The sequence below is a fragment of the Bombus vancouverensis genome, chromosome 6, assembly GCF_051014615.1.
Source record: "Bombus vancouverensis nearcticus chromosome 6, iyBomVanc1_principal, whole genome shotgun sequence".
NCBI lineage: Eukaryota > Metazoa > Arthropoda > Insecta > Hymenoptera > Apidae > Bombus > Bombus vancouverensis.
In genome coordinates, this window is record NC_134916.1 from 15,488,952 (window position 1) to 15,511,263 (window position 22,312).

At 42.4% G+C, this 22,312-nt stretch overlaps 1 protein-coding gene across 2 annotated transcripts in view; it reads left to right on the plus strand.

The window, feature by feature from the left end:
- The window catches only part of Scgdelta (sarcoglycan delta), a 185,127-nt gene that overhangs the window by 87,382 nt on the left and 75,433 nt on the right, over window positions 1-22,312 (plus strand). Inside the window, exons 1-2 of one of the 2 annotated variants that reach the window (XM_033335858.2) lie at window positions 15,556-15,872; window positions 18,254-18,312. In XM_033335858.2, the coding sequence (XP_033191749.1) occupies window positions 15,819-15,872; window positions 18,254-18,312 (113 nt within the window). In that variant the 5' untranslated portion in view covers window positions 15,556-15,818. Of the gene's footprint in view, window positions 1-15,555; window positions 15,873-18,253; window positions 18,313-22,312 lie in introns of those variants that run through there. The other variant, XM_033335856.2, reaches the window with a different exon arrangement.

Here is a 22,312-nt window from a genome sequence, read left to right on the forward strand (position 1 = left end):
TGGAAAATCCGCGATCAAACGATGCGGGAATGGAAAATACACCGTGACTCTCTGGATTCTGATTCAAGGTTGTTTGATATCGTTTCACCGTTTCATAAAAGCATCGCGAGAAAGATGTTCGAGTGTATTCGGAAAATTGATGATCTAGAAATATCCGATCATCGCTAAAACTAATGTGCCTGGGATTGATTATTTATTATTTGCATGTAGTTTCCGTGTCTTGTCCTTCCGTTCTAACTTTATTAAATAAGTGTAACAGTAGTGTATTAATTTGATTGAATATTGAAGATTGAATATAAACATTTTATCAATTTGTTGTGACTGATTTTATTCGGATTGTATTGATATGAAAATGGAAGATTGAATGAGTTCAAAGAAGCGTATTACTTCGTTGTTGAAGTACTAATTATGTATCTGTCATCTTTTACTTCCCTTCTGCCGTTAATTTTATGTCCTGATTGTCTGAACCTAATAAGAGCTATGTTAAATAATCATCGGGAAGACGAACAAACAAGATCGGTGTTGATTAATTCAGTATCACACGGTACACGAACAGAATTAATTTCATTTTATTTCATTTTGATACACGACTTTTGCATCAATATTTACCGATATTTTCTCACTCATTTCATTAGTCACTGTATTCATGCGAAGCTGACGCCGCAAATCCCCAAGCATGCCGATATTCGGTTACCTAGATGAAAATTAGCCTGCTTTGATGCGAAAGCAGCTGGATCGTCGAAAATACAGGAGGAATGTGACGTGATGAACATCGACGAGAACGTCGATGTCAACGTCGATGTAAGACCGTCTGTAGGATACGTGTATCGCGTGTACGGTTCGAAGTAAACAGTGCAATATACGCGGGAGCCCGATTAAGCAAATTATAGATCCTAATGGACTAATGGTAATTACTGTTACTAGCAGGTTCTCGTATCACCTCGCTCTTGCCCCGAGTCTCTTATTTCCTTTCAACCCTCTCTATTCTCTCGATAACGTTTCCGCCGACACTTGTGGATCATTAATAAAACCAGACATCACCGGTTCACGCGCACAGTTACACGCGAGTAACACGTGTACGTACAGTTCCAGTATATCAAGTATACGAATACGACTGCAAAATGGAAATTCAAGGATGGCTGGCGGGAAAACAGAGGGCTTCGCGAGTATTTGCATACAGAAATCTTAAAAGAACAAATTTTTCCCGAAGCACCTTCTCTGTCTTCTCCAAGCCTTGCCTTTGCCTCATCTACTCTCTCTCTTTCTATCTATCTATCTCTCTCTCTCTCTCTCTCTCTCTCTTTCCCTCTACGTTCTTTTACTTCGTACCGGAGTCTCACTCCATTCCTCTCGATTTGCATACAAGATTGCAGATGCTCTTCGGCACGGCACGTTCCCCACCTCTTTTGACTCGCCCTTTTTCCTCTCGCTCGCTATCCTGCCTTCTTTTCATCTAATAGGTAGGCACACACCGTCTCGCTCGAGCGAGACTTTATCATCCCCCTTGTTTCCCACTCTGGCCAGAAGAAATGCCCAAAGGTATCGAATAACGTGACGAGGTTTTCTATAAACCGAGCTTGTCCTCGAGACTGCGACCTGGTCGTCGAACCACGACGACCAATTGATATTAGTGCCGGGGGGTGATCGTGTTAGCGTCTCGATTAAATTCCCGGTTGTTCTTTTGGACGACTTCTCCGCTTCGAGCTTTACGCCGAGGACGTTGGATTCTGAACTATCAACCTTTATGAACACTTACGAATCTTTATAAACGTTTATGGAACTTTCATGAACCCGTATGAACTTTTATGAACCCTTATAAAACTTCGTGAATAAGTATGAACCCTCGTGAATGTGGTTAGACATTATTGCAGTGAACTGTCGCAATGACAGAAATGAGAATGAAGTTTAGTTGGAAAACAGATCGAGAGACATTTGCTGGAGTTGCAATTTTTTCCCTAAATTTATCGAAAATATAAAAATGGTCGATTTAAAGCGAGGAATATGATGATAAATTTTGCCCATGTTCTCTCTGCTTTTATTGTACACATAACGCTGTACGCTGTACGCCGTGGAATTATTAAAACAACTAGAGCGAAAACTTTTGACCGGTTGTTTATAATTATACAGGCATAGCCAATACCAGAGTAATTTATGCTCATTATACACGCTTGTACTCGCGCCCCGAATTGTATTATTACATTTAATCAATTGTTGATCAAAATCGAGTCCTGTTTATTCCAATAAATGTAACAATATTTAAGAGCTCGTATCGGAACGAACGCGAGCGGAAATTCGCAATTTCACTCGAAAAAGAATGTATGGGAAAGATCAATACGAATATCGAGTTCTCCGCCCCGTCAGCTTCAGATCCCTTGTCAGGCTAATTAGAATACGCTGTCGGTGTCGATATCCATCAAAACGTGATCTGCCTACTTCGTGGTTAGTTGAACGAATCTCGAGACCGAGAGAGTGGCATCGCACCACCTTGAGACTCGTCTCAGATTTTCCTCGGCGCAATAGAATACATTCTTCCATACATCGGAATTCAACAGACGGTATCTCTCTTTTCTTTTTCGCTCGTTCATTATAGGCGAACGTAACGTTGGTTACGATTCGACCTGGCGATGTTCTGGAATTAAATTTGATTATCGCGACCGAAGGTGGAGAAGGAATTGCCTGGGGATGGCGAACGCCTGCAGGAGCCAGCGGCGAATTTATATCGTTCCTTCCTACTTCGCTTTTTGTTCTTTTTTCTTCCTCTGTCGTAAATACACCGACACACGCGCGCCACATTCCGCGGACCGATACGTTCGAGCCAGTATCGATCGGTGCGTTTCAATTTGCCCACCCTCGCTTTTTCTCGCTCATTCCGTGTCGATTGCCGTCTCTTTACTTAGAAACTCTGGAATTCGTCTCTGTTTCAGCCGGCGTGCCTCTTTTCTAGTTGGTTTCAGAAGGACCGTGCGATAACGTTTAAGACGAGACCGGCGAAGAGAGCGCATCCGAAATGTTTAAAACGCGGATCGAACGTATTATTTCAAGCGGAAACGAGATAAAGACGCCAGAGTAAGGGAAATATGCTGTTTCTCTGCGTCAATTCTCTCGGAATATTGGTTCGAAGGAGAATACGCTGGAAAGAAGGAGGTAACTCGATTGGTTAGAACGATCTGACTCGGAAGATATAGCAATTTCGAGACAGAGAACGTGGAAGATTCGAGTGTTTTTGTTCTATGGTTTGTGTTGGAGTATTAGATATGCCGAACGTGAAGTTTCTTCTTCGTAGCGTTAATATTTCCTTATACGACAGTTAGATCGTGGTGGTTTCCATTGTGGAATTCCTGTTCCCACGGCATTATAGTTCGACTATCGATCGGCTCAAGTAGATTGCCTATCTTACTACCGAGTACAAGCTGGGTCTAAGGTATGGCCCTATTAGGTGGTATCGCTGACGAACACGCTGTGGAGTATGTTAAATCGAAATATGTACTATTGTATAGACAGCAGGATCTCGCACTCTTGACAGTCTCCGCATAAACGGTAATTGAGGAGATTTTTAACTTTTTACTACCTACTGCTATGTTCCATTTTTGTCCTCCAATTTAGTAAGTCCTCCAATTCCGTAAGTACGACAAAGACGTGTAATATTCGTCAAATATTCATCGAAATTATCACAAGGAACAGTCTATATCCGTGCATCATGGGAGTGATAAATGTTTTGTCGAGCGATGAAGGATGTTTGGACTAATGTTTATAGAAGTGCTTGAGGTGACGTTATAAGCGAAGGGTGTATGGCTGTCCAATATTTAAACGTTCTCTAGGAATGACCGTATCGAGTAAAGAGTAAATAATAAAGAATAAATAGGTTCGAAAAATAATCAAGCGTAATAATTTTATCGAATTTTAGTCGAACAGAAGAAGGATTGCAGTACGACGAACGTGCAATCATTGTTATTTTACAAATAAATTCTTTACCCATAATATTGTATAAATATCAAGTATGTGCTTACAAATATAATACACGATAATGACACTTACCACGTATATCGATCGCTCTCCCAAAAGTCGTTTCAAAAGGATTCCACGGTGATTCAAATCCCGGATCATGTGCACGAGAGACTTGCCGCGAATGGATCCACGACCGCGGAAAATATCGGAATCTCGATATGCTCGTTGTATTTTGATTTATTCGGTGCATTCGTCGGATTTCGTGTTCTTCTTAGCTGTACGCAGCCAGGCCACGGTCGTGCACAGGCGTGCATCGTATACAAGACTGTCAGGTTGGGCAAACAAAGTATCGTATTTCGGATACGGTGGTGGCAGATGCCGCGAGCATAACGGAACCACCCTCTATCCTCTGCTCAGTGCCCCGTCTCTCTTCATCCCTTTTCCACTTTTGTGGCCCACTCTTTCGCTCTCGACTCGGCTTCTTCGTAAACTCACCATCTTATTTCGCGAACAGGTCGAGCGACGCCTTTATGAAAGCGGCCGAGTCTCGATATTAGCATAGGAAGTGAGGGCATCCACATTGGCGCAGCCTACGATGTCTACCAAAACCTTTCCCCTTTTGATACCGATGTCGAGATTCTTCGTATAAACCGAATTAAATATTTGTACTATTATTTATCGCAATGGTACATATTACGTTACCAAACGATGTTACGTATGTATTGAGTTACCAATATATTTAGTTGCTTATGTCTCACAAGCATCTCTAAAAAAGAATGTTTCCATCGAGATATTGGAATAGGAAAGGGGGCTGTTCCTGGAGAATTTCGTAATACCGATAGAAACAGATGGGAATGGAAATAGAACGGTTACGAGCAGTGGAAGCACGCCGGTTCTCTAGGTGCGCGAGTTTAAAGATTAATCGGGCCAACAGTTGTACCTGTTGAATTACAACCGGAGTATTTACGGCCGAGACGAGGCTGCGCCAGAAAAGAGCGTTTAATCGCGCTCACGGAGTCGTAAAGCTTGGCTCAGAGGCTGGCACGCGAAATCGTATTAATACGGAATGCCGCCGCTTCGTATCGTGGCTGATGTTTAAAACGTAAACTCGTCGCTGTAGAACGTGCGATAGCCTTCCTCTGTACTCGAGAGATTTTTCCTCGAACTTTCGTCTCGCGGTAAGGATATGATATCTGAACATATCGAATCGCGAAAACGAGACATCGCAAACGAGTATTAATTTAAAAAATAGACAAGTGTCAATTTGATCAAAAATTTACTATTACGTACTCGCGTACAATATAAATAATCACAAATACAGAGGGTCGTGTGTGGACAATGATTAAGTACATGCCAAAATTTACGCAGTCCTTTGACACAAGCGGATCAGGTGTACCCTGTGTAGGGGCGCATCGAAGTCATTAAGTTTCGGTCATCGAGGTCGAACGTAAATTTCGAAATCACCGACCGGTTGTTTCAGTTAAAATTTATTACGGTTGCGGCTCGCGGAGCGTATATTTTCCTCAGTGGCGTGTGCGATATTCGTGTCAGTGAACGAAGAAGCATCTGATCTCATGCCGAACGAACGGCCAGAACTTCGGAAGCATAATTGCTTTTCAACTGTTCGCATTAAGGTCTTGGTTTCTAACCATCCGTTTGCTACGTTAATGAAAAAGAACACGTGGCCACGCTCCACGGGCTTCCACGAGCGCGACTCTTTTTCTCTATTTTTTGTCTTCCTTACACCGTCTACTTTCCTCTTTCATTCTGATGTAAATTTAATTACCGCTAGATTCCTGGTTGAAATACGCAAGTCCTTATTAACGCGTCCCATTAATTCGCACAAGAAGCACCCGGAACGAGGGATCTCGACTTTGGAGATTCGTTTCAGAGCGCTCGCGTGACAATAGTCTCGAGAAGGTTCTTGGTTTTCGCGCTATCCTCCAATTAATATTGATCAGTATATCGAAAAATCTCTGAAATTAGGATAGAAGGTAAAGAGTAAAAGATTTGTGGGCAGGAGTAAAGGACGCGGATTTTTGAATGAAGGATTCTTGCAAAGAACTCTATTAAGATCTCCTACAAGACGCATTTAAAATTCCCCTTTGCAAGGTGCTTAAATCTCTGACGATTAATTCTTCCTGGAAACACGGTGATCATCTCATAAAATGCGAATTTCCTCGATAAAATAATCTTTCGCGGAAGGACCATTAACTCGGGACAGCGGAAAGTCGAAGAAAACAATCCGCTGTATTATTTCGACGAGAAGGTTGGGTAAAGCCCTGGAGGTGGCTCAAGGGAATATCATTACCGATAAGAAATCTCGTTAAAACAGTGGGCTGAACATCTTAAAGAAGTCAATTTTCCGCATCGAGACGCCGGCAACGTGCGTACGGAATAATTTCCCTTACGACTGCCAGCGTTTCCATTCTCATTTCCTGTTTAGGGATCAAGGGAACCAAGCTGTTCTTGGTCACGAGTTTTCTCGTTATTTGTTTGCGTCCACCGAACAAGACAGAGCCAGTCCATGCCAAGAAACAACGGAATTACCTCGGTGTTTCCTCTCTCTCTCTCTCTTTCCTTCTCTCTCTCCCACTCCTTGCGTACAAGATACGACGAACCGAGCGATGGTAGAAATTCAAGTAACTCGACCGACGTGGTATTCGAACGGACAGAGAGAGGGGAAGGGCAACGCTAAACACGAAAAGGCCTTCGATAAGCAGTTCTCGAGTTGTTAATGCGAAACTGATCGAGGGAAACGACATTTTCAGGCCTTCGCCGTTACAAGGAGACGCGGGTCGCCTGGCATTTTCCGGCGAGTTCACCCCATTAAACATTTTTGCTATCTCGCCGGAATCTGTTCGAGGGTAGACACGAGCAGAGGAACAGTGGAAGGTTGCCGGCGAGAGACAGAGTGGGGCACGGTATAAACGGTAAGCGAAGGGGTGAAAGGCGGTAGGGGTTGCTCGCTATCTAGACGTCGGCACCTGTTGCTTTTCCAGTTGGCTCTCGCTTCTCCGTTTCTCGCGTCGCTCCTCTTTACTTCTTTTTCTCTCTTTCGTTATTTTTCTATTCTTTGTTTCTACCAGTCTCCTCTATTTTCGCGCACTCGCTCTCCCTTTATGTTTTCATCTTCCTTTCTCTCCCCGACCTCGTTTGCCCCGATTCTTCCACGACGAGAGCTTCCGTGAGATTGAGACACACCACTCAGGACCACTTACGCCCTTATAGCCGCTGAAATAGTATATTTTCTATTACTATTTCTATTTCTTCGTGAATATAGGAATACCCTAACCTACGAAGGAAACAGAATAGGCGCTGTGTTGTCGAAACTATCGTTTAATTGATTCCATTGAAGTTACTCAAACTCATGTTTCATCTACCGAAATTCAAGAATAGTATGGTCTGACCAATGAACATCTTTATCTACTTAAACGCGTCTTCCACTCTTTCGCATTTTGTACTCCAATTTTTTTATCCACTTAGAATCGGAGAAACGATGAAACATAAATTACAGAGTGTTGCACGCGGAGTTGATGTTACGTACACAGCAATTTCGACAACCGCAGGATCGCGGTGAACGATGACGTGTACAAACGCGCGTCGTTAAAGGGTATAATCCGGCTCGCTCTTTGCGCTGGCTGGCGCAATAATCAGCTGAGGGGCTCAACATTGATATTACGTGTCCTATATTGCGGTATACGACACGCAGATAGTCCATTCAGTGGCACGACCCTCCAATACACGGGATCCCCGAATGTATTAGAGGAATACCATTGTGACGTGGCTTGATTATGAGGCTCGTAGCTTGCCCGCCTCTACATCCTCGATAGGTCCCGTCCCATCGTTGCCCTCCGTCCCCTCTACGGACCTGTACTACGAGAGAGGTCGTATTGCTCACAGACTCGACCACGAGCCATCCGGATATCACCGTCATTACCTCCATCATTACGTCGTAACGACAAAGGAATCGATAGACGTGCCGATCCTTAAAGGAAATGGACGCGTGTTACCGTGGCCGCAAATTCGTACAGCTATTATCGAAACTCGATCGTGCAAGTTTTTAAAGTCTACCTTGAAAGTGTGTTTGTGGTCGATAGAATGCATAGAAGTCGGTGGTTGAATATTTAGGGGCGTGTTACCTATTTCGCGTGCATCATGCAAGATGAATCTTTATTAGAGACATAGGCTGTGGTTAACTTTTTAGTTATACCTTTTTGCTCTTTCCGTGAACCGTTGTTTTATGGTAAGCGTTGCAAGAGAAAAAAGGGAAGCTTTTTCAACGGAGGGAACGGAAAGACTGCTAGTAATACGTTGCGGATGTGTTTCGTGATCCTGCGTTGATTACGAATTCAGCGCGAAGTAGCCCGTGGGACCAATGACGTTGCGGTGAATCGTCGATTGTTACCCTTTAATAACCTGCCCGTGTATGAAGAAGAAAGGATGAACACACGTGTATACACCATTATGGACTTTATTCATAAGCACAACTTTATTACTTCGGTTTACTTTTCTCTCTTGCCTTCTTCTTTCAATTTAGTGTACCATAAGTATCGTTAAATTGGACGATAACTATGGTCGGTTCTGTTTCAACCAAGCCGTAATTTGGTGCGCGACGTCGTTTGATATTAAAGCCCGTCAGAGTTTGTAAAGACGGAAAACGTTTCCTTGGTTGAAAATTCACGAGCGTGGCGTTGCGCGGACGTAACAACGGCGTAATTCGGAATTTCAAATTTACGGTGAGTATAATCCCGAAAACAGGCCGGGCCACGCGGTGATTTGAAGCGGTTGTCGCGGCCATTTCGGTGCTTATACGCGGTGAATGAATTTTAGAGTACCAGCCGTCGGATAGATATACTGCCAGCTGGTATAATGGATAGCGTACATGGAACAGCACCGCGGCGAATCATCGATCATTGCCTTTTAATGGCTCAACCTATGCGCTACTTAAAAGGGATCGTGACACTCTATAGGGGATACGTCTAAGATAAATCGTCGTCACTGCCAGCTTAGAGTCAAGTGTGCTTTAGCCCTTTCCATCCTCGAGTACGTGTGCCCTTGCGTGTGAACGGCTGCATTATAGTTGGCTCTCGAGGAGCTCGGTTTACAAATACCTCGTCTCTCCTGTTCCATAAGCGTATTCTTGTATCTACGTCGAGCGTGATTTTTCAAGCAAAAGTTGCTTAACGGTATCTGTAAAATTGTTCAGTTTCTTTTACATAGAAATTTGACGAAATTCTACGATGAACGAAAATCTGCTGAAATCCCCCGATATCTCATTCGTCGAATTAAACAGCATTCGTATCGCTGAAATAAAGGACTTGTCTCCGGTTAACTCCAGCCAAACCAAATCCTTCGATTGATCAATCGAACTCTACATCGGATAAAAATTCGCTAAATGTTACGGTCAATGCTTCATACCTTCAAGTTGAAGCAAAGCACCAATCGCTTTCCAAACATAAGGTAAATGTTTCAACCTAAATAAAAAATCCATTTTTGGCAACCATTCTTATAAATTACCGATCGAGAAAATCCTCTGTGCGCTAAAGATCAAACACACTTGAAACTTACTTTGCTCGTTACCCGCAAGTAAAAAATCAGTCAACCAGCCTGTAATTCCTTTCACCAGGTCGAGTCATATCCTTGGATCGTATGTGCGGGAGCGATCCCAAGCTATCTAGTGCTTACAGACTATGCTCGGAGTGTGATGGTGAAAGAGTTCCAAGATCAGCACCATAGAAGAAGCGGCAAATTCTTTGGAACGGGACGACGAAGATCGAAACAAAGTGAAAGGATGCCGAGTGTTCGGCAACGCAGGAGAAGAGAAAGAGAGAGAGAGAGTGGATGCAAGCAACTCACAGTGATGTACAAAAGGGACAAAAGGCGGACTAGACGGAAAGAAGGAAGATCCCGCGGAGGAGATAACGGTGGCTGCCGAGCAAACGAGTTTCGCCGAGTTTGGACAAGAGTTTAACGGTTTAACGACGCTAGGTGGTTTCAGAGTCTCTGGCTCAAAGTAGCTGCGTCGTTATCTGATACCGACGAACCGACCTGACGGAAAAGTGTTGACCGAAAACCCTTCCCGCGATTTCGTCATGCTTTTACGCGATTCAACGCGCGCCAGACTTCTTCTCTAAGCTAAATACGCATCGAGCTCAAAATACATGGCGCTTATTAACAGAACCGCGTTACATTCCGTTCATAACACGGGAATTACTCGTTGAATGCTAGATCGGTTCATTTGCCGTACCTGGATCTTGTCAAAGTTCTTTGCGAACCACATGCCGAGGGAAACCTACCATCTTCTCCGCTTTGACGGATTATTTGAGGCGCGCTAAGCAGGATGTATCGTTGCTTTAAGCTCTTTGTTTGATATCTGATATACAACAGAGACATTGGACAAGTCAGTTGGAATTATTATAATTGACGGTGATTAGAGGATTTTGGATCTTCTTTAGAGGTTGTAGCTTTTATGGATATCGCGGAATTGTCGAATGTAAAGCTTCCAGATGTAGTATTGATAAAAGATGATAAATGTTAATTTTGTAGCTGGCTACTGACATTGAGAATTTCATGTAAAATAGAGTTGATCGGTTTGACGTCTAAAACACTCGTGCCCGAACGTAGCAATCGTAGCAAGGCGAAGGCACAATTTATTCAACTCGTCAGTCAATAGCAGTCATAAGCTGAAAAGATGGAGCTCGATTATAAGATACGATCTACAGCCTATTGCAAAACTATTCGATACTCTTTCTTATTTCTCCGGATAATAAGAGGAGACAAGTTACAAAGTTAAGAAATTGCCGATACCAACTTCCCGTGGAAAATTCGAGATCTGTTTCCCCCTTGTAAGCGTGATGGAATTCGTTGCACGAGGAACCAGAGAGCTTTGGACTGGCTGGACTTTCGCGAGAAGTAAACGACACCGTGAGGCAGGGCTGGTAAAGCTACTGGGTCGAGCAGTTAGGGAAGGGAAGAACAGACAGAAGTTGCAGGAGAAGCAGGAGGAACGGCGTATTGTCGGCGAAGAGGAAGAGCAGTCACGAAGCGGCTATAAATACGTTGCGCCACCTGCACCTAACGTCCACCTACGTACAGACTAGACAGAACCGAATCATGTGCCTCGTTGCTCGAACAGACACGAAACAACGTGCCGGCTTGTCTTGCGTATTCGGCCTAGTTTTTACGCGAAATGCGCAATGCTATTTCTTCCCGACTACTCGCCCCTTACAACGAAGAAAGTCAAATCTAGTAGTCGGACTCAAAGAGAATTACTCGATCATCTCTTCGCCAGCATGAACAGGCGTTTAAACTTCATAGATGAACGTGGTCGTATCCTAAGTACGGTAGTGGCTGGCGGCCATACACAGTTCCTTTCAGGTCGAACCGCATTTCTAGAGCTCGACCTCGATAACGAACATTTAATATGATTTCCGGAATGTAAGGGCAGCACGTGTCTCGGATAATAAATTGCTCGATAATAGACGCTATCCGATAGAACTTATTAATTGTAAGACAAGTTTCGATCGTCCCCTAATCATCTCTCGTAATTTATCGTGTTAATTGTCCTTGTACAAGGAAGGGAACGAATATTTGCCTTTAAATCGAGAAGCACGCAATTACCGCGTATCCAAGGGATGAAATGTCTGGTGGAAAGGATTCTCGTGTCGCGTCGTGGACAAACAACTCGACAGCTACCAGGTATGGTTTATTTTATTCATTCTCGGGCTGAGCGTACAGACAGAGAATTGCACGATGGATATATCACCAGGGATATAAGGTTACTCGATGCCGCGAGCTAAAGCCAACGGTACACGCGATCTCGCCCGGTTCCGTTGAAAAGAATAACCGACGAACGAACGAACGAAAGAGAGAGTCAGAGAGGACCAACGTCGGTACGAGTGCTACGAAAGAAAAAAAGAGGAAAGAGGGGCGGGGGAAGAGAGGAAATTAAAAAGGACAAAAAGAAACGAAGGAGAGAGAAAACGTAGAAAAGAAAGGCAGCGTTGAAAGGAGGAAAAAAAGGGAGAAAAGGATGGTGAGCCAAAGCGATGTTGGCAGTGCGATGTAAAAAAGTCGCGCCTCTTTTCCATCGCGACTTTTTTCATTCACGCATCACTTTTTAAACCCGATACCCTTGAGCGTAGATTTTTAAGCAAACAAATACCTATCGAATGTATCGCGGAGCGAACGGAAGGCAACGAAGGGGTCTAGGAACTGGAAAGTAAAGAGGGATGGTGGAGAAAATAAGAAGCATAAACTGCCGGCACACAGAGAGCAACAGGGAGAAGGGAACGGGGGAAGAGTGGAAGAGGATAGGAAGGTCTCGGTACGCGGTACAAGGGTAGTTTACTACGGGCGTGTTAATTAAACAAAAAGCCACCCCGTATACCAAGCTAATTAGAGTGGCTCTCCTACTAACGCGCGCGTTCTTCGCTTCAAAAATATTTTCCTGCTACTCCTCCTCTAGTGCAAAAGAGCAATCCTTTTCCTTCTTTCCGCGTATGAACACGTACCGTTGGATTTTCCTCGCATTTCCTTTACTTCTTTTTCCTTGCAGCTTCGTTTTTTCTTTGCTCCCTTTCTCTTTGCTTCTGTTCTCTTTCCTTCCTCTCTCATTTTTTTCCTTTTCTCTCATTTACTTTACCCCAGTACGTTATTCTTCCTCAACTCTAGGTCGCGCGTTCTTCGTTCATTGGTGCGTTCCGAGCATTCGAAACTCCATCGTGCGCGAGCAGACGTTTGACGCGTCCTTTTCTGCGATGTTTACCGCTTGCGACGGAATAATTTTTTCGCGCGACACACGGGAATATGATTATTTCGTCCATTATTCTTTCCTCGTACATTTTTACGCGATTATTTCGTAGAAGGTGAAAAAGCAGACGGCGGGTGTACCGTTAATGAGACTTCATAAGCGATTTCCGTTTCGTACGACAATAAACGCGGCCATTGTCGGATTTGTTTATACAATCGTTCCCGCGTGCAATGTATTTCTCTGGAACAAACAGTTTCCGTGCGAACGATCCGCTGTTGTGTTCGCCAACTTCTAACGAACACGGATATCCATACTCGAAAATACCGTCCTCTCAAGTCTTTTCACCCTCCATCATCCAGAGTCGATCGATCGTAATGAAAGATTCAACGAGCAGCAAATACCAATCGGGATGGACATCGAGCATGCACGTCGAAAATCACGATTTTCTCGCGAGGGAGAAGCACAACCGAGCGAGAAGATCAAACAACTCGTACATGGTAGCGCGTTTTATTCGAATCAAGCGGCCCGGTCTCACGCAATGACAGATTTAGGGCGAAAACGGACCAACCGCGATTAGGATTCGCTAACGCAGCCGCAAACAAACACTGTGGTCAGAACGATGGTGGATAGAGGAAAGGAAAGGGACAGAATTGAGGTAGGGAGCGGTAGATGGAGAGAGAAAGGAAATGATGGAGAGAGAGAGAGAGAGAAAGTGAAATGGAGTGAACACGAGGGAACGGTTAACAGACAGCAAGGGACAGAACGTAAGAGAAAGAGCGAACAGAAGGACAGAGGCTTGAATGGAGAGAGAAACATCTGCGATCGGATTAGCGGTGAACAGTGGCGACACTTCCGGGTGATTAGGCTGATTCCGCATCCACTCTAAGCCTGCGCTTACAACCTTGCTGTTCGATGGACTACCAAAGCTCCGTCCGTACAATTCGCATTACCGCTTACCTCTGCTCTCTGACTACTTCCCTATTAAAATTCCCTGTTCTCTGTAGTTCTTTTCGAACTACCGGTTCCCTGGTATGCAAAGCAGCGTCGAGATTGGACGCTGATCGATCTTTGTCCATCGTACAACGTTGAGGGGTCATGATAGATTAATGCTGTAAGGACTGCTTTGTCGAGGTAGAAGTGTAAAGGATGTGCTTTCGACGAAAATGAAGTGGAGATTTTTGTGGTAGGGTGAGGAAACGGTGTGCTGTTCTATTTTCATAGCTAGGGGTTGTTATGTAGAATTTATCGATTATTTAATTGGCAAGGAAATAGATTTTTAATTTTGTGCACACCGAAAATATCTGTAACACGACCGACCAATAATTCCAGCAGACTTTCATATTAACATTTTTTTAAACTAAATGTTTTGTTTCGAAACAAACTATAGATATACATTTATTAGCCCGCGAAAATGATACGGGAAGCAATTTTCATAGAAGAGACAAGCATAGTACAAAAAGTTGATAGAATATTCGTAAAAAGTCTGGATTATACGATCTCGATATACCGTCTCGGTCGAACCTCACGTATTACTTGTCACTATCTAATCACTTTAAGGATACAATTATTTAACAATATTATTCGTTCTTGTACGAGCATACGTATTATTTATAAACAGTTCTACGAAATTTTTCTCATCGCGACGCCAAAAAGAAGCAAAATGTGAAACGTTGCACCGGACACGTCGCGTGACGTTAATTCTGGGCCAGTAGCGGCACGCGTCGCAAGTCGGTCACTCGTCCACTCAGGAATCCATTCAGAACGGGCGATAAATCGTCGACAAGAGCGACGTGATATGCGAACAAATTGAATTTCTCGTGCTCCTTTCAGGGAATCACCGAATTTCACCGCCCTGGACAATCGTCCTCTCGGAAAAGAAGAATTTACCGGAAGAAGACGCTGCTCGATGCATTCCGAGTGAAAATTGCCGTGCGCACAGCAGATACGGCAAACGAGGAGGATGCTGAAGGCGTCTGAAGTTGTTTAACTCGTGTCGTAGACCTCTATTCCTTGTAGCAGTTCCGTGTTTTCCCTTTTCTGACGCTCTTCTGTTTCGTCATCTAGTCTTTATATCCTTTTCTCCGCTGTAAGCGTGAGTTTTTGGAATAAAATGTATTAGAGGGAGCAGTTTGTGATAAGATGTAAAATGGTATAAGAGAGACGTTATTATTATTATTGTTATTAATATTATTATTATTATTATTATTATATATGACCCTTTAGAATGCAATTCGGTTACAAGTCGTTTGTGAATAACAATGTTCTATTAACACTATACTTGCAGAAGGATTATGAACAAAAAGAGACTATCGAATCAGAAAATTTATTAAACATACAATTTATTGGCGTTTAATGCGATTAACGTGATCAAAGTGATCAAAGGTTGTACGTTCCTTGATGCAATGAACTATTGTGATTTCTATCGGATGACGTTGACATATCTAACTAAAAAGGGGGCAAGAATACAAATTATGATAGTTTCTTATTTATCAGTTTTATAAATTGAAGGAGATCGCAGAATGAGGAAAATTAATGAAGGTTTCTTATTGTACCTTAAAATGTTCATTAACAAATTGAGCAATCGTTCCTTTACCAAAGTAAGGATTATAAATTATCGTGGATAAAAATTAGTTGAAAGAAGTCCGTTATCCATATATCTTATATGTTAATCTCGCATTAACCTTATTTCAAAATTGATGCCTTCGTAAGTTACCAAACTCTTCCAAGAGTTCATCCACGATGCCGTAAGCTTTATTTCAAAATTAAACGCGTCCTATCAGAGATATATTTTGGTGACTTCCTAATTGTTCTTCTTAGTTCGCTTCGTCGCCCGCCTACGCATAGAGTCGAATCTCTTGTTCTTCCTCATTCTCGCGTCGAGTTTCTTCCTAGACGCATGTTCCTCTCTTCCTGAAGGAACGGTTGACAGTGTTTCTTGTGCCAAGAGGTAGTCGATCGTGCTAGATCGCCACGGCTCGTGTACAATTGTGCGAAAGTCGCCGATGAATAGAGGGAGTACGCTTAAAATTCGAGTGAAATAGTCAAGGGGAGGAAAATAATGGTGAGTCGCGTGAACAACAGTGTATCACTGGAAGAACGTGAATTTCGCTTCATATGAATGGCCTGGGAGCAAAACACCTGCAGAATGAAAGGTGGAACGTCGGGTGGGAAGGTGAGCGTTTTCGTTGTAATAAAACGCGATATTATAAAATTGAAAGAAAATTAGACAATTTGATCAAATATAAATATTTGGATTCAGTGTTCCTCGTTTTCTTTGAAATATGTTCCTTCGAAGAAAAAAGTATCCTGTACATCACGTCACTCCAGATACAGACATACACATGCATACATGCGTCCAATACATTCAAGCATCATCTATTCCTAAAATATCCGAAGGAGCTGTCGATATAAGTTCCTCGTCTTCTTAAATCGCGAAAGACCATTGTGTCCACTTTCCTTCTTCTCTCTCAGAACGTGACCACGAACTCGCTTTAGATACAATGGAGAACAGTCGGGGAACGGGACCTACACGCGGCGCACATCTGCCAATTAGCGAAAGATTGAACTTGTAATAACGACGCGGCGTAACTACCAACGTGAACAATCCTTTAATAATACCCGCGCCCGCTATTCAATTTCCGTCTGAATCGAAACAATTATTATTGTCAGTGGTGCGATATCGCGTGAACGGCCCGGCGGCCCGTGCTCGCCTTTTGCCATCACCATTGTGCTCACGCGTATATTTCCATAACGATTAATACTGTCGACGTTACACGCGATTCCGTATCGTCGCCGCAATTTCAAAAACATCGCAGCTCGCACCGATTTTGCTGTTCCGATTTTGCTTTTCCGATGTTGCTGTTCCGATTTAGTTATCTCGAATTCTGCTAGGTAACTCGGTCGTACGAATGACGAAGGGACGATGACGAGACCGATCGAAATTCAGAGAGGGTACAAAAATAGGACGAAAAGAAGAAAGTTCTTCTCGCAAGTTGACGGCTAATTGCCGCCATTTTCAGGCGACGTAAATTTCATCGGTACACGGAGAAAGAGGGAAAGGACGAGTTGCACCGGCTCGTGTCGTGAGTCGACTAATCGCTTCCGAGATAATTGTATCATTCTGCTAATAACTGGTGGCACGGTGCAAGCCCCGTCGATCGCCGATATAATTGCATCGTCGATAACGCGCGCGCGCCTTGCTGTTTGCTCTCCGTACAAACGTCGAATCGTGCCGCTCTAACGAAGAAATTTACGACGGGAATCGGCTCGATGGAAACCTATTAGCTATCTCCATCTGCGAATACGAGTTCGGTATTACTCTCTTTGATATTCGTTTTCTCGTTTCCTCAATTTCTTTTTTCTTTCCTTCTCCTTTACCCGTTAGTCTTTCTTTTTCTCAGTTTTCACCTTTTAATCGATATAAATTCTCGTTGGCTCCCCGTTTATCCTGCGTTCTCTTGGATTTCATTTGTTGCCACGATCGAGCGCGATTCGAAACGCACGATGCTGCTCAAGATACGAAACGTTAACTATAAATTCGATATTCAGCAGAATATTGGTTTGGAAATACGAGTCCACGGACCATGATTCGGAAATTTATATCGTCTGTCTTCTTTAGTAGCTTTATTGCCGGCCGATGGCGTCAACGACGGTGGGAAACGATTTATCGCGCGATTTCCGCCGGTCGCTCGACCTCACCGCGCAGGGTATAGCTTGAGCCGCTTCGGCGAATATTATTTCGCGTACATCGAAATGAGAGTTGTACACGCCGCGACCGAATTGTGACGCAATTCTGACGAAATTAAACCGGCGTCGCGACAACGAGACTAGGTCACCTCGTGACGACACCGTCGTGATGCATTGGTAATGAGTGATTCTATTGCGGGTATCGTTGAATACTGAAAAACTAGACGTTTTGTGAGTTAATGGCCGATGCTGTTTACAAGAAGTCTCGGTTTATTAGGAAGAACATCTATGATTCATGAAGTAATTAGTCTAGTTAAGTTATTAATGATTATGTTCGATTTATCCATATTTCATATCTGACAGGGTGTTACAGTAGCGATAAATAACGGTGACTTAAGTACCAACTAAGTAAATCGTAGGACAGGGAGTTAATGATGAATAATGTTATTCAAATCTCCATTAGTTATATAGTCAGCTGTATATACGTTAAGGTACACAGAACAATATACATCAATGATCAAAAAGGCTCAGTTGACAGAGAAATAGTACACCGCCCGGAAAGTTCTAATTCAACAAGTAGAATACGATCGTCCTAGTCAGACATTGAGAAAGAGCGGTTACTCGACGCTCGCCGCGAACTTGTCTACTCTTGAATTAGCGGTACTTACACAAATATTCTTTTATATCACCGTTCTAACTTCCTTGATCACACCTCGACGTTTTACCATTTTCACAAATATTAAAAATCTACGAAACGTTATCGCGACTTTATGATTATTTTTCCTATAAGTTAACGCGTGTTTTGATCGTGCTAAGTGACGATCAGAAAAGCAGGCTGTTTCTAACAAGTGTCTTTTTGATTTTCAGACCGGTAACAGTTACAAATCGCCCGAGGAGTCGCCGCATTCGGAGCACAGCAGATTGAGGTGAGTGGCAGTGCCTTTTACGCCATGCTTCCGGCAGTTTAATTACGTTTCACGACGCCGCCGCCGCGCTTCAAAGAGACAGACCCCGTGTAAACCGAAACGCGTTGAAATTCCGCGCGAAGTATTAGCGGTCTTAATCCGCGTATTACTCCACGCGCGATAAAGCCAACGGCGAATTCGAATTCTCGCGCTCATGAATCCGTCGTCTATGGCCAATTACGCAACGAACAATATGGCCATGGTCGGTGTTAAGCCATGAAATTGGCCTCTTTTACGAAGAATCCATTGCGCCATTCTTTTTCAAACAATGTACGACACATCGATTCGAGTTCTTGCGGTTTCAATCGTGTTAAGTATTCCTAACATAGGAATCAATGCATTTTAGGAAACAAGGATTAGTTTACATTGTCGTCGCCGGGAGAAGCATTGGAATTGGGTCTTTTCGTTTCAGAGTTACGTTAATAGAACGTTCTATTTGCGCGTCCTTTTTAATCAACATACATTCTTGAATTTTATTGCATTAATGTCACGCTTACGAAAGGAAATTTCACGAATCCGTTCAACGTTTCTTTTGCTTCCATATAGATTCTACAAATTTATAAAATCTACAGATATTTCTACAGATTATCTGTCACTGATACGTGGTAAACTATATTTTTGAAATTATAGAAATTCTTCTTATACTTTCGAATTTGTGCAATGGGTCCCTGTAATACGTCTATTGTTGTAGTAGATTTTTCTAACTTGACGAAACTTTTACACATTGTTTCGTTGCTCGAACCTTAGTGGATTATCTAGACAATAGAGCTTTTCCCGTGTTTTTTGCTTGTAATATTAATCTCTCGTTATCGGTAGAATGTGGATAAATTTAACATATGGAACTAGTATTTTAATTACCATGCTAAATCACTAGATAACTTGATTGGTCAAAGTTACCCTTATATTCATATTTCGCTTCGTAATTAATTCGAATTTTGTTCATCCAAATCATGCAATTTGTTCCTTTCTATTTCTAGTCTCCGTAGTTTTGAAAATTAAAAGTAGATATCATTTTCTTATCACCGTGTGAAACGCAGCGAAAGATCCAGTATTGAGAAACAAGTATAAAAGACAGTGAAATATAGAAGACGAGGGTCGACTGCGTTATTTAAGATCAGATTTCACGCGGAAGAGGTGTCCCATAAAGATGAGAGGATAGAAAAAATATCATCGCTCTCGCATTTCACGTAAATAGTGAGAGGATTTGGAGCAAGGGAATCTTATTCGCTATGGCTTCGATATCGGATTCTCTTGATGGCCGAGTTTATTTTCCTCTCATAACCGTACTTCCGGAGCCATCTTTTAAGTATTATGTCAGCTCAACGACACTACTATATCACTCCACATCAGGGGCCTATGTCTTATATCGATCATTAAATTACAAAACTATTTAATCAGCTGCGATTGGTCCACGATGAGATTTTAAATCTTAGAAAGTTGCAACATTAACGAATCGAAAGTCTGTCTTTTTAACTTCAGGATATTACGACGAAGTATCGAACGTCTTCATTTTTCTCGTGTTTGCCTTAGCTATTTCTAGGAGATTGGTATCAGCTTGTTATTTATACTTTTGAGTCATTTTATAAGATGAAAGTGGAAAGATGAAAACTATTCTGATAACAAAATATCAGGACTAGTAGACTAAAGTATGTCTCTATCGATCTTTATAAAAATCTAAGGCATATTTCTACTTATTTTCATGAGTAAGACATACAGTTTTGTATATTCGTATTCGGTATACAAAAATTTGTCACGGTTTACGTGTGGCAAGGTTAGTGATTCGTTTTAAAAACATCATTCAATTTTCCAATCAAAATTTGCCATAAATCACATCAAAGAACGAAGGGAAGACTATTACAATCTCCGTTGTAATCTATATTCTCATGGCAGCAGTTTCATTGCGTCGCCAGGCGCCATTATTTCCACGGTGATTGCAATACTTTTAATAGGGAATCGTGGGTTTCGTGTCGGTGGCGATGTAACTGCGGCGAAAGGGCGAGCGGACGGGAACGATTATCTTTCATTACACCTGCGATTCCCAGGTGCAATGTGTTCCAATTAATCACAACGTGCGGTTCAAGTCGGCGCTCGGTCCCGGGGACGTAAAGGGGAAAGATAGGTGGTGAAACGTGGTCAGGCGTGCCACGAGACAGCGGAAGTTACGCGAGACCCGAACATCACGGATCGGAGACTGAAATTCGCGAGAAAAATAAATCGTGATTCGATGGTTATGTCGTACACGACTCTAATTATCGATTTAGTCAGGGCCGATTATATGTTTCAAAACATACACGTTTGTGCTGCGTGAACGAGTACATGTGTATAAATTAATTCGAGAAAGGTAGAAAACTAGTTGCTTTTCTTATTTTCAGTTTTCAAATTGGGAATAATAATTGTTCGAAACAGCATTCCTAAGAAAATCCGAGTCAAAAATTGTTGGATATCGCCAGAAGCAGACAACTGATATATTTGAGATGGAATAGATAGATGACATGTTCTGTATGTCAGAGATAGCAGATGCGAGTTCGGAGTGATGAAATCGGGTAAATAAATGACTACCTCTATACTTTCCCTTCGGCTAATCCAGTAGGAGAAGTGATGGAACCACGGAAAATATTTATGGATATATTATGTATGTTATACAGAACTTTTCGAAATTTCATTAGCACTGTAATGAAACACAACTGTTACGTTTATATTGGTAAGACTCGCAGCTAATCTGGATGTACATCTCAAAGTTACAAATTATTTGGTGCAAACACACGTACATATTGAAATTAATGTGCAGCTTATTAGTAATAATGAATAATTAACGGTCTAATTATCTAATAATTAATTGTCCATATTAATGAGCAATTTTACCAACGTAATCATTACTATATTAAGAAAATTTGAAAATGTTTCGTACGAAACCCATGGTACACCTATCCATGAAAAGTTTATACAAGCGTTGAAATATTTTCGTAAATCAGTGTATATCTCTTTATTATTTCGAATATTATTTTTAATATTCCATACTACCTTTCATCTCTAGAAAGTTCGTAACAGTTATACCTACTCGGCAAGGTTTTCGTGCACTTCTAAAACTTATCCTCGACGAAAATCAAAAGTCAACGAAAGATAACGTATTGCGAGAGCAGAAGTTTGAAATCGAGTAGGATCAAGGGTCGAAGGGGCATCGAGAACTGGGTAAAACATCGCGCTCCTTCTTCCCTTCGCCTCTCGTCCACCACGTCGTCGTCCGTGTGATAAATGGCGGAACGGAAAAAAAATGTTACGAGACCGTGCAATTCTTTCTCTGTTCCTCCGTTTCTGTCGCGGTTTTTCCCCTTTTAACGCTTCTTCGCCCAGCGACGTATAATTTTTCGCGTCACTCGCAAATAAATACCGCGATCCATCACCATTATCATTGAGCCTGCACCACGTGAACGTACACGCTCTTATTCGACTCGTTAACGTTTTCGCGAAACTACCTCGAGATTCAGGAAACTAATTCTGTGCCAGAAACGTTCAGAAGTTCGCCTTAGTCGAAAATCTGATTTGGTTTATGCGCTACATTATTTGGCAGAGGATTCGAGTCGCTTCGGTTATCGTATGTCAAAGCGATGCACCTTGACGGAGAGAGCCACCTTAGGAGATCGATTTCGGTAATACTTAATTATCAAAAACGGAAGCTGTATCTTGGTAATCTTCTTGGAATCTGGCTCGTCTGACCTCTCGCGTTTAACCTCTGCTGTAAGAATTTTATTAATAGAAGATAAATCGCTTTTCAAACTACAGACTTAATTTAAAAGCAATAAATTTACGAGAGTACGTATCCTCGGAAATAACTTCTTCAAAGACAAACTAACAACCTTCATAATCGATTCATACCATCTTTGATCCCTGCTGATCCCTTGTAATTTTTCTGGTGGAGAATAACACTGGTCGTTTGTATTCAGAATGCGGTTTCGTAGATTCA